At 38.7% G+C, this 14228-nt stretch overlaps 1 protein-coding gene across 1 annotated transcript in view; it reads left to right on the top strand.

The window, feature by feature from the left end:
* Positions 1 to 14228, top strand: part of tnmd.L (tenomodulin L homeolog) — a 70053-nt gene that overhangs the window by 43094 nt on the left and 12731 nt on the right. Inside the window, exons 5-6 of the mRNA XM_018229877.2 lie at positions 2492 to 2645; positions 8738 to 8901. Coding sequence (XP_018085366.1) covers positions 2492 to 2645; positions 8738 to 8901 — 318 coding nt within the window. The remainder of the gene's footprint in view (positions 1 to 2491; positions 2646 to 8737; positions 8902 to 14228) is intronic.

The following is a 14228-nucleotide window of genomic DNA, read 5'->3' as shown; positions in this document are numbered from 1 at the left end:
CAGGCTGATCGACTTATACGTCAATTTCATGCTAAATTTCCTAATAATCCTAGGGGTCTGGGGTCCCCCTGTAGAGCCAGTTAGTGACTATTCTTCTGGATCCTGACTTTGTACTTTGACCCCAGCCTGTGTCCTTGACTACCCTTCTGGTTCCTTTAAGACCTGGTGGCATCCGAGTAGCAGAGGGCTTCTCCGAAGCAAAAGGCTGCTGTTATAGGCGAAAGCATGAGCCATGACCGGCACCTGTTCTGGTGCTGAGTCTGTTCTGGGTTTGGGAAATCATACGTGACAATTATTCTCTGGGTAGTCTTCTCTTCTCCATGTATTAGTGTATTCCCACTCTTGTTCAAGTCCTTTAATGAAATAACATTTGATAAATCAACAGTGTTGTCTAATTTTTCATAAAAACTAATTGGGGCAGGCACGTAATTAGTTTGAATTATATATAAACGAATACATTGTAGAAGCAGACAATGCAATAAGGTTGTTCTTTAAAAAATGGTTAACACCCAATTAGAGTTGAAGCAATAGAATGGATGCCAACTGGTATTAATTCAAGGATTCCCATGTCTCTTGGAACCGACCCATGACACTTAATGTTCTCTGGCAAGGTTTGAGTAGGATGCTGTAAATGTACTCTGAATCACTTTGCTGGACATATGGTATCAGATGCTGACACACCATACTGTGTCTTGCTTTGCCTAAATCCTATAGTATAATTAAATATAAATTATCAGTATAATTATGGCTTAAGGCATTTTAGAATTTTAATTGTATGTTGCTATGTATATGATTTTTTATAAACCTTTCTAATATTATATTGATTATATAACAAGAGTTAATACATGCTACAGTAATGAGTCAACATTCTATCCTGATGTTTAGACACAAAAAGATAAATAAAAGCAGAGGAGAAATAATGTAGGGAGACTGAATGGCATCCCACAGATGTGGGTAATTAGAAACTTTCCACAGGGCTGTCTGGGTTCTTTGCCAGTATTGTGGTCCAACCATGGTCTGAACCTATAGCTTGGCACTGTACACCGAAGTCTGTTCTTATTTTTAGGCTAAAGACAGTGGGCTGTTGTATTACTTTCCTGATTGATTGTTCTTCAGGGGCCGTCAGATAGATGTGTGTAGGAGAGTAGTTCAGTGCCTTTGTCAAAGATCTTGGGTATTCAAATTCTGATCCTGGATTCTGTTTTTGTTCCAGGTATTTTAGTTTTAGTCTAGTGATGTGCAGTTCAGGAAAAATGTTGCCATTGTAGGACTCCTGACAAACTATGCCTTCTCACTCTGTAAGCTTCTTTCGTGCACACCTCTGGTTCCAAGACAGGGAATCTTAAGAAGCAGTGGAGGAGTGTACTTCCCCTGTTTGAACTTCACCTGACCCTAACTTGCAATTGTTGACCAAATCTCAATTCGAACTCCTCAACCAATGGTCAACTCATGGGTCACATCACTAGCTGCAACCTACACATCACTAGCATGGTCATCTTTTTATTGCTGCTCTATACCAGCCTCCTTCTTGTTGAGTATTCTTACCTGTCGTGGAGGATGCTTAAATCCTTGTGCTATAAACATGGATAAAGTATGGGCAGAAGACTTCAATCTCTGCTTGTCCACTGACTTTGGTTTGTAGTTTCATAACTGGAAACTGGACTGCAAATAGTACAAAGGAGGCTACTGAGGGAGTTAGCAAATGGGGAAATGTCAATGAAAAGAGTATGGGTCAGGGGGAGTTTGAAGACACCAAGGTCATAGGATGGGTAAGATGGATCAATTCAGCTATTTAAGGACTGGTGGGTCCATTTATACTGATGGGGGAAGAAGGCATTTAAGAAGTCAGAGAACAGCTGATGATGGGTATAAAAAAGGGATTGCCATGAGGAAGGGGACAAACATAAGAGCACATGTAGTCACCTAAGAGAAGGAAATGTGTTTGGAGGTTTCCAGCTCAAGAAGATAAATCTGGAGGGAAGATGAAATAAATAAATTGTGAGGAAAGACATAAGAGTATAAAAAAGAAATGGTTTTCTGTTTGTCAACTGAATCTACCTTTTTTTAAAAAGGAATTAAGATTTTAATTTTACGTTTCTTACAGTGCAGTTACTGTGACATGTAGTATCACCGCGTCCTTCACTGTAGCCTATATAAATTAATATATATGAGCTGATGATACTCTAAAAAACCGGGGGAACATTCATTGATAACTATGGCACTGTGATGTTTCTAATATATAATGGAATTTTATGGGACCCCCACTCCCCTGACTCAAAAAAATGTTTGATAAGGTTGACAGTCCGCATAAACAGCAGTTACTCACATGTACCTCACTAGGAGGCCTTTCCTTCTCTTCAGTACCACAGGCTAGTCAATAAACGTTTAAATTGCTTCTCCTTTGTTGTATCATTAAACCAAAACATTTGTTACATAGTGAATCAAACACTAATGATTAGGTACTAAAGTTTAACATATTATCATGTTATAGGGAAGTGAGATCACCACAACTATTTATGAGCAGTCAATGGTTTGGATCCCTGGAGAGAAACCCATAGAAGACAAAGAATTTATGAAGAATTCCAAAATATTTGATGTATGTAAGAATGTGTCTGTGCACTGGATCTATCCCACCTCCCTAACAGGTAACAAATGCTTTTATCTTTCCGTGATAACCTGTAATCACTTCCACTGGCATCACACATGTTTAGTATTTCAGGGCTTGATTTAACTGCAGTCATCATGTTTTCCACATGTGAAATCTATATGCCATGAAAAACGTGCAACAAATGTACATACATGATAAAAAAAGCAAGGCAGTAATTTTCTGGTGTAAAATTGTATTACTAGCAATATGTGAATCCACATCAGCATCAAAGCACTGTGTCTTTGACTGCAACTTCCAGCATACATGGATGGCTGAGGCAGCAACTTTCCATTATCTCTGTTGGAGGTGAGCTGGAAGCATTGCTGGATTCCATTGCTGAGGTATTAAGCTCGGTTCTGACCCAGACACAACCAGCAAGGTGTCTAAGTGGTCTTCTATGTGTATGCATGGGCTTTTGAAAACGGGTAGGTTTATTGTCTTCTAGGAGATAAATCCTACACACTGGGAAATGATTCCTAGTGTGTAGAACTGTTTACACCCCTGACCTGTCCTAAATCCTACACAATCTGGAGTAAGCACTACTGATCTTTGGTTTAGGGAGTGGGCTTGTGCCTTTTAAATTCAACTTTTACAGTTCAAGCTACTAGTTAATGCTCTTTCATAACATCTTTCAAGTTTTGGCAAAGTTAGCTATTTTTGCACAATGGTGATAATGCTGAAAAAATAAGTAATTTTGGAAAGCAGAACAATTCAATATTCAGATGCAGATAACTATTTTTACCTGCTATTCTGTGTGTGCAAAAATTCCATTCATTGTGGTATTGCTGAGCTGGGTTGTGATTTTTTTCCAAGTCATGATTCCATCACTTCCAGGTGCTTGTGTTTAAATGACAAAAGTGTGTTGAGGGGGCAGTATTTCCAGGGTTCCACAGTGTCACTGGGTGCTCAGTCTTACAGCAGAAGGACATATTCAATGGTGCTTGGTACAATTATACAGAAGTGAAAGGAGCCTGATTGGATGCAACAAACACTTAAATACAGTAAATAGCATCAATAAAATCTGTGCCCATTTTAGCACAACTTATATGATGTTACCTGTCACCAGTGGGCTGCTCTTGGATGTATGTTTTATTGCAGATGCACTCGTCTGTTGTATGAGTTCCCCTTTTACTTCCAGAGAAATTTCAGGCATAATTGTATAGTTTACCTGAATAAATGTTATAGATAAACTGGAAAAAGATGATATAGGATAGAGAAGGAGAGTGAGCTAAGTTAGACACACAGGGGCAAATTCACTAAGATTCGTAGTTGCGCCAGGCGTAACTTCGCCGCACTTCGCCACACTTCGCCAGGCGTAGTTTCGCCAGCGCTTCGCAAAGTCACTAAAATCCGAAGTTGCGCTCAGGGGTAGCTTAAGGTTGCGAAGTTGCGCTAGCGTTGATTCGCTAAGCGAAGCGAAGTTACGCTAGCGATGGTTAATTTGCATACAGCGCCAAATTCAAATTTCAATGGAGGAATACGTAGAATCACTACAAATGCCTGGCAAACCTTCAAAACACCAAATAAAAATTTTATTTTGCCCTACACATGTGCCCACTGTATAGGTAAGTTGCCATGAGTCAGGAAATGTAGGGGGGGAGGAGGGGAGCCCCAAAAAAATGTTCGATCTTTTTCAGCCTGTCACCCATAATGTAGAAAACACTCCAGCGTTTTTTGGGACTTAGAAAAAATTTTGACTTTTTTTGAAGCAATCCCTATCTACTCTGTTGCGCTTCGCCTGGTCTGAGGTGGCGAAGGAAGTCTAGCGTAAAAGGTAGCGTTCAGTACACTGCACTCGTTAGTGAATTTGCGTAGTTACGTCCGTAGCGAAAATTCGACAGGCGTAAGGGTGCGAAGTAACACTAGCGAATCTACGCCAGCGTTCGTTAGTGAATTTGCGCAGTAACGAAAATGCCAAACGCTAGCGAAGTAACGCTAGTGTTCGGCGCTTCGGCGCTTAGTGAATTTGCCCCACAGAGAGAGAGAAATAGATAGCTAACTAGCTAGATGGTAAATGTAAACTACTTAAAAAATGAGTCCCAGGGGAAAAACAAGGCGAAACAAGCCATAACATTTTGTAAACCTCTGTGGCATATAAAGGCATATAAAGGAATGAATATGCAATTCCATAATAGTGTGTGTGTGTGTGATGACATGTGGATGATTGTATTAGACACCAGAAGCCAATTTGAATAATATAATAAATCAGCTTTATTTTAATATTATCCAGAAACAGCAAGCAATCTGGGTGCCAATCCGGAGGGGGGATCACAATTGCAAATTAGTAACATTTACTGCTGGAACACTTTGTTCATATTAGAATCACTGGCAATGCATGCTGGACCCTGCACTCGCACTGTGGACTGTTGCCCAAACAGAGACACCAAAGCCTGTCACTGTATATCCATGATTGTGACAGAACCAGTCCTGATAAGCCCTGTGACCAACTGAAAGTCAGTATCTGGCATTCAGACCTACCCTTTTGGCTCCTTGAACTGTGGAACTCTACATGCTGGCTATTAGTTTGGCACTGCAGGTCCATTCTTTCATAGGATTGCTTTGGTCTAGGAGATGGTTTTCTATTTGCTACTGCTGACCAGGGAGGAATAGCATTCTCTTGGATCATACAAAGCACAAATAGCCCTTATGCTAAGTACTGTACATTATTCAGCAAGAAATCACTCTTAGTATGAAAAGCATTCTTACTTTCACAGTACAACACATTTAACTAAAATAGTAAAAATTGAATGCTTAGCCAGCTTTCTTTAAAAATGTTACAAAACACTTTAATCACTTTCACTGGGTCACACAGACCTTTAAATGTTGCACAAACAAATTGAGTGACAGTGCTTAAAACATGCAGCCCAGATGTTTCTGGACTATAACTCTCAGTATGCATTAACCTTGATAACCATGTATGCATGGATATGTAGCCCAGTACAATTTGAGTTTAAGTTGAGCAAATGATAATTCCCTATAGCAGGGGTCCCCAAACTTTTTTTTACATGTGAGCAACATTCAGACACAGAAGGAGTCAGGGAGCAACCTACAGGAGACTGTTTGGCAGTACACCTGGGGGCCCAAGCTGCAAAAATATTCATCAAAAACAATCTTGCTGACCAACACTAACCCAGTCATCATCATCATCTAGAAACACTGGGGGGTCATTTATAACCACTGGGCAAGTAACCCATAGCAACCAATCAGCGAGTAACTTTTTTTGTTGAACAATGAAAGCAAACATTTCATTGGTTGTCATGGGTTACTGCCCAGGTGCAAATTTACCCAGTGTTTATAAATGAGCCCCATTGTGTGTTCAATATTCCCAGCTCCATACATATGACACAAAATTAGCATTCTTTTGCATCCATTGGGTTACTAACCCTAGAGACCTAAAGAAAAGTGTTGTTGATTGATGTTGCTTTAAAAATGAAACCCTGGTGTTGCTGGGCTACAGGTAAGGTACAAATTATGTACCTGTTTTTGCATTTTGCACAATGCACCTTGTCAGTTGTTATGTTGCACCAAAGTTTTCAACTCTTTGTATTAATTATTGGGTGGAACAGATTGTAGAGCGTTTATGTATGCAGCAGGACATAGGTATCTCTGTGCACTTAGGGCACTTTGTGGTATATTTTAAGGTATATATGTTCTCCCCATGTCTGCATGAGTTTCTTCCAGGTATTCCAGGTTTATCCCACACTCCACAGTTCACTAACCTCCGAAAATTCGCCAGCAACAGCTTCACTCACATCGCAACACTTCGCCAGGCGTAGATTCACCAGGACAACGATAATTCACTAAAATCCGAAGTTGCGTCCAGGGTGCCAAATGCTGGCAAAGTTGCGCTAGCGTTACTGCACCAAGCGAAAGCGAAGTTGCGCTAGCATTGCCTAATTTGCATACGGCGGGAAGTTAAAGTTCAATGTTGCAGCAAATACATTACACAACACAAGGAAACCTTAACAAAATAAAATATTATGCCTATGATTACGTATCGCATAGATACGAAACGCGTCAGGACATTATGGTTTTAATGCATTTGAAATAAAAGTTGAATTTTACCTATTTGAAGCGGCGTCCGGAAGTGCTTGCCTATTTCTCCTATACTCGAAACTACACATGAGCCCAGTGTATAGTTTATGTGCCATATGTTAGGAAATGTAGGGGGGAAGCCTGTTACCCCAAAAAAAATTTACGCTCTTTTGAAGCCTATCACCCTGGCGTTTTCAATTATTATTGAGGAAGTCCTATCTACTCTATTGCACTTCGCCTGGTCTGAGGTGGCGAAGGCAAGTCTGGAGCAAGAGGTAATGTTTAGTAAAATCCGCATCTTAGTGAATTCGTAGTTACGTCCATTCGCCAGAGTGCAAATTTGCCAGGCATTAGGGAGCGAAGTCTATCTCCTTCACTAGCAAAGTTATGCCAGCCACTGTTAGTAAATCGTCGAAGTAACAAAATTACGTTGTGCTGGCAAACTTTTGCCTGCGTTAGTCACTTCACCCTTTAGTAAATTTGCCCCTTTGTGGTTTAATTATAGAGAAAGCAGACTCTATGGTCATAGGAAACCTGGGAAACAGGAGGACCTGGAGGCAGGGAGTGGGCGCGCAGGGGCCAGGTAGAGATCTCTGTGTACTGGGCTCCTCTGAAGATATTTTAGTTGGGGGGCCCAGATCACTCTAGTTACAAAGCTCGCCACACTGTTGAATGAATTTGAATCCTGAGATTATAAACTCCACTGACACAGGGAATGGCTGGCATGCTAACTCTGTATAAATAATGGATAATAATACAATTCCCTTCTAAGGTCCCCTGAACAAAAAATAATTTTGATATCAGGAGGTTAATGAAACTGCTGAGTTACTATAGGTGAAGAAAACTGACAAGTAACTAACTCCTGGTTCATTTAGTTTTTAACATAGTAGATAGTAGTGGCCTGCCCCATGCTTGCTCACAGCTATTCAGGAAGTAGAGTGCTTGAACAGGAAATTTATAACGATGAAGACATATGCCAAGACTGTAATAAAAATTACCACACAAAATGTGGACAAAATGTCCACACAAGCTTACTACACCATGCAATCCAAATGTACTGATCCGTTATCTGGAAGCCCATTATCCAGAAAGCTCCAAATTATGGGAAGGTCATCTCACATTGACTCCTTTTTAATTAAATAACCCAAATCTTTTCCCTTTTCTCTATGATAAGAAAACAATACCTTGTATTTGATTCTAACTAAGATATAATTAATATTTGCTAGAAAATATCCCACCCCATCTCCACTTTTAATTCTACTGATTACAGAGGTGCCATCGAAGGGGGATATTTTTCTTTCCCTAAATCTGGTTTGTTTGCGCCCCTCTACCTCTCCAAAGTAAGCATTTCAAACGTATTTACAAACAGAAAAGGATTCTGCAATAAGAATCATTTGTGCTAGTTAGTTTTGGCTTCCCAACAGTATATTAATATCAAACCTCAAAATGGGAATATAGCGCTGTTTATATGTTCATAACTAAAAAATATTGAATGCCATTTCTCCTTACATGGTATATGTGATTACAGCCAGAGAGCAGAACACAAATTGAGTTCCTAGTCATGGAGGTTGGCAACTCTGCTGCACTACTCTCCATTTTCAAGAATTGAAATTGAAGTAGGATCATACTGTGGGGTTTCTTGCTGCAGTTGCGGGGGCAGTAAAGTGGACCCCTTGCAAAACTTTGAGTTAATTCTCCTTTAAAAGGGCCTAAAATCAGTCAGTTCTGATATATCCTCTGTGCACCAACTTTGGTTCTGAACTTTCTTCTATGCACCTGCATTTGCATCCTGGCACAAAAGTGATGTCAGCTCCTCTGCACCAATAGGGGAACAGAAACATCAGTTTGCACCACCAAACAAATTACAAATGTACAAATACATTGTAGATTAGGTATGGTGCTTATACATGAGTACAAGACAACTACTTTTCATTTCACATTATATTTTCTAAAAAAAATGGTTTACATTTTTATGGTCTACCACAATTCTTACATCAATACTTCTTGTTATGCAACTATATTGGAAATACAGAAACATATATATTTGTTTTAAAGATCCCGAATTTAAAGACTTCGAAGACATGGACGATGACTTGGTTTTAGAAAAAAAGGCAGCGTTATCCAAAGAAGCAAAACACGAGAAAGCTGAGGCACATCTTACGGGCAATAAACGCCATGCTCGAGATCTGACTGAGGAAGATTTGCCTGTTAATGACTACGTAAGTTGATTTTTCTATATTTATGCTAATTAAGGACATGACATGTGGATTAGAATTATACAATCCCTTCTGCCAAAGGTAAACATGAATAGTGTAGCATAATAAATAATGTTTATTCATGTAAATAATGTCACTTATTCAGTTATTTACACTTTTTCATTTATATGCTGCTTGTAAGAAAAAACAAATGCAATGCTAACAATTTATGAGCATAAAAGAAAACCCTTCAATAACCATTTCATTAGTAATTGTGTCTTATCAGGTTCATACATATTTAACAGTGATATCTTCAGTCATATAGGAAACAACAGTTTTACTGTTGCACAGAGGATGTTGTCATGTTCAACATTTTTATTGGGGAACTCCATAAAAATAATTTTCAAAATTACATAATTAAATGAAATGCAAAGATTGTTAGGTACATGATACACATAGGGGCAACTGTATTACTAATTATCTCTTACATTGTATTGCTCAAACCCCAGATATGAATTATAATAGTGTTTAGATCACCCCTTCAAATAAAAGTGATCAAAGTCCTTTTGATTACTGCCACACTATGGAGCCCATTTGCTAACAATGGAATTTAAAACATTTTTTCCACAAATCTAAAAAATTTGTGGTTTTGCTGGTTTTTTTTAAAAGCTCTAAAAATTCAAGATTTAATAAGTGTATAAACCATGAAAAACCACTAATACCAAACGTTGCCAGGTAAAAGTTGTCAAGGTCCTATAGAAGTCAATGGGAGCTGCGCTGATCCTATTGGATTGTTTTAATTCAATTCAGAGGTTTTCTAATTTTCTTTCACTAGTGATTGTCCAAGAAACTCGAATTATTAGAGGTTTTAAAAGTATTCATATTTTTTTGAATATTCAGCTTCATTTTCTGTTGTTACAGCTCTTCGTAAATGTCATGGCATTCATGGTTTTAGAGAAAGTGAATTTAGTTGTGGTTTCAAAAACCTCTAAAACCACTAAAATTCGACCTATCATAAACAGGCCTCCACATGGGCTGTAGGCATACCTCAGCTAGATGCAGATGACTGGAATGCCCTCATCCATTCATATCTACTAATTCATATCTATCTAATTGCTAGTAATGGTGCGCTTATACATTATTGCAAAGTGAATTGAACAACGGCACATTTCCAGTCTATTGGCCTGAAACCAGATAACTTAAATGTTCGGTAAGCTGGGTTTATTCGTGCATGTATTTTTGGCCTGCTCTATTGTAAAAAATATACAATGTTTTGGTACTGCTATGCTGTTCTAGAATGCCCATGGGGTGTGAGCCAGGAACTGGAAATGACACAGCCATGACAGGGCTAGGATGTAGGGAACCAAAGAAGGGTGTTTGGGATTATTAGTGTTAGGTTTCCCTGGGTATCTGTGGGGATGGAGACATGAGAGTTTAAAGGAGGAAGGAAGTGAAGGGGGTGTTCTCATTTTGAACAGCTCCTGTACATATTTCCAGAGCACCCAGAGCAAGGGGGTTAGTGGGGGGTATCAACATAGTCTCTAAGTGGAAGGGGCTCCCTGGCGGGGAGCCGGTGATAGTGGTATTAAGTGTAGGGCATAACAGGGCCTGTGGCCAAAATGGTGGAAGGGGTGTGAGCTTTGGAGGAAAGCTATGCCTAGAAGGAACAACAGATGGGCCCTTACTCTTGGGTACTATTTTTTGCAGCCTTCAGTGGCTGCAAAATCATATACTGAACTAAACAAATTATCTCGGCACTCTCATTATACAATTTTAAGGAACAATTGGATTAGAGGAAGCTTGTCTGTATTTGGTAAAAAGAGACACTTTTAGTTACATGGTTTGTACAAAGTATGCATAATCTGATGCGCCCCGCCACCAAGGCAGTGTCCATGTATCAGTTCTACCTAAGTGAAAAAAGGGTATTATATATATATATATATATATATATATATATATATATATATATATATATATATATATATATATATATATATATATATAGATATATATATATATATATATATATATATATATATATATATATATATATATATATATATATATATATATAGATATATAGATATTGTGGTAGAGTGACTAAAACAATGTGGGAAAATGTGTGTTTTCCCTTTAAGTTCTCCTTAGTGGGAGAGGTAGGCACCAGGAAGGGTGTTCATAAAGAGAGAATAGGTTCTCTGTTTAAAGGGGAAGGAAACCTAGTAGGCGCAAACCCCCCACCCCCCCTCCCGTTTGTTTCACAGGAAGGCTGTCCTGTGGAAAGGTATTTAGTTCTAGTGAGGCTGTTAGGAAGGTCTCTCAGAGCAGGACACAAAGAAGGAAGGACACCTGCCTGTGTGAGGAACTCCCAGAGGGGCTGGGGTGCCATTTGCTACTGCAAGGTGCAGAGAGAGGAGACCAAGTGACAGAGGGTCTGTCTGACTGAGGAAAGCCAGGAGGCTGAGCAATCCCCCAGGAGATTCATGAGTACAGGGGTGACCCCCAATTTATGTGTTTACTTACTGGTAGTCCACAAGGGGCCCGGTTAAGTAAGGGAACTCTTCATGTGCGAAGGTAGAGCCCAGTGGGCAGGATTTATTTTTATGATTTGTTTTGTATCCTGAAATGGTCACCCCTGTATGTAAATAAAATGTCTTAAAGAGAAGAAAAGTGTCTGTTGTGGATCCCGCAGTTTACAATATATATATATATATATACTGCTTGATAAAGAAGCGGGAGCTTCGAAACGTTGCAGAGTAAAGCAATACTTTTTATTCACGATATTGGTCTGGACTTTTTTGTTTTGATATATTGTTTGTCCAGAATATGGACTAAGTCCACGACAGGGACACCGCTCCACTCCAGTTTGTACGAATATATATATATATATATATATATATATAAACAGTGTGATACAGGTTGCTCCTTTCTGCAACAGTGGCTGCACAAACAATATATAAAGGGTGTAAATTTCATTTCACGTTATGTGAGTGTGTGAGAAGTGATGATTGATATGGACAATAGCAAAGTCTTTTGTACAGGTGTGAAAAACATCCTTTCTCTGTTAAACAGTGGAAATAATGAATGCTAAACTCCTAATAGTCTTATGGAAAAGATCTTACATAGGGCTTTCAGAGCTGGAACATCACTGAAACTGCTAACAGGACTGATTTGAAACCTGCATCATTAGGAGAACAGTAGCTGCTTCTAAATGGATTAGAAAGGAAACGTGAATAATGAATTGATGTAGCCAGGCTGTGCATTTTAAAAGATAGATGACAAAAAGATAAAGCTTTAATGTGACTATAAGTTACTTTCAAAGCACGGGCTTTGATAAGCCTTTATCTCTTTATACTATAAAATAGAAGGTGCAAAAAAAATATATAAATCAAAAATCAAGTGTGCATCTTCCAAGTGATTCCTCAGTACAGCACATCAAGCAGCAATGGTGTATAACAGATGGGTCATCAATATTCATCACTGAGAAGCACAACAGTGTGTATCATCTGCAACACAGTGCCAGCTTACAGAGTGTCATTCTGCAGATGTTTATTTTATTAAAACATATGCAGATATCAGCCAGCCCTACCTGGTACTCTTTATAGTCACACAAAATCACAAAGTTAAGTACTAGGGCAGGTCTTGGCTAAATAGTGCACTATATGTAAAAAAACAATGGACACCACATAGGGTTGCTACCTTTTCTAGAAATTGTACTGGCCTTCCTGTATTTTGTTCTTTACTCCTTATATTGGCACCAGGTACCTGTATAAATTTTACTGACCAGGTTGGTAACATACCAAAGAGATGGCATCCCTATCACCCATGAAGAGAAGTGGATTCTATTTTAGTGCATACTAACACAGAGACATTTTTTGGAACTGTTGTTCTTTACAAGTCTTTTCCCGAAATGTCCAGTGCGTAGCTACTGTATCTACTGTAGATTGTTGCTGGATAAGTTCCACCCTCCCTAGTCCCCCTTAGAGGTTGGGGACTATACACTTTGCAGTTAAACAACAATAATGTTGGACAATCCTGTTGCATACACAAGGAGGATGGTCCGTGTTATTTCTCAGCTGAATCTCCCCAAAGGTCTGCCCTGAGACATAAAGACAAGCCTTGGGATATTACTATACAGTCTACTTATAAGGGAGCATGCACTCACCAGCAATTATTAGACATGAAGAACAAATTTAAATAAAAACCACACAACAAATATATTGATCATTTACAAAAATCCAGGAAAGAAGAGCACACCTCTGCTCCTTAACTTGCATGTCATGTACCTACCCCACCTGCAACTTATTAATACAGCACTTGTTAGGGCAGGTAGGGCTATACAGAATGTAGCAGACAGCACCATCAAGGGATATATTTAAAAAGCCTTTATTTGCTTCTCATGGCTTTATGATCTGGACAACTACAACGTTTCAGGCCAATACGTGGCCCTTTATCAAGCTAATGTTACACACATGATCAAACAACTTTATACGATTTTACATAGCACCATCTAGTGGCACAATTAAAATACAGGTGTAAGGTTAATCAATCATATCTACAAGTTGTTGGTGGAACACTTCCATTAACTCGCAAAGTTTTCTCTCCATGTCCCAACATCTCTAAAAATCAAACATAAATAAAAACCTAGTTAAAAACCCAGTTATCAGAATATTGAGTGCAGATCATATTCCTGATTAAGGCCATGGGGTTCCATGGTTTCTAAGTGGCTTATCCACCAGGCTTCCCTCCTTAACAGTTCTTTATTCCTATCCCCTTCATCTGCAAAACATGGAATGACTTAAAATGAATGAGTGTGTTCTTATCTGCTAAACAGAAAGATCTGCACCCAGTCTCCCACCACAATTGAGTACCAAAGTATAAAGAAAATCTATTCTTTGTGCAATGTGAACTTAATATGGGGTAACACAGAATTGATTTGTTGAAAAATTCCAAGGGTCCAAAGTGGTCCCGTCCATATTCAAACACTTCATTCATAAAACTCAGCCAAATTCTACAATTCTGTGAGTACAGCTCATTAGAATATATATTAGACTATATATACTGTATATATATATATATATATATATATATATATATGTATATATTTTTTTTATTATTATTTATTTATTTTTATTTTTAAGTTACTTCAAAATTATTCATGAATATGTTCACATAGGATGGGGCCACATTGGACCACATTTTTGTTCCTTTAATTTGCACAAACAAATCATCATGAAACAAAAAATAATTGTGTTACAATATCCCGACATTGAAGGTCTAAATTCTTCTGTGACCCATCCATTCCAGCATCATGTTTCAATTCAATGCGAACAGCCTCCACACCCCCATCT

Source organism: Xenopus laevis, chromosome 8L (genome assembly GCF_017654675.1).
Source record: "Xenopus laevis strain J_2021 chromosome 8L, Xenopus_laevis_v10.1, whole genome shotgun sequence".
Classification (NCBI taxonomy): domain Eukaryota; kingdom Metazoa; phylum Chordata; class Amphibia; order Anura; family Pipidae; genus Xenopus; species Xenopus laevis.
The sequence above is the reverse complement of the archived record's forward strand: the minus strand, read 5'-3'. Positions and strand labels throughout refer to the sequence as shown.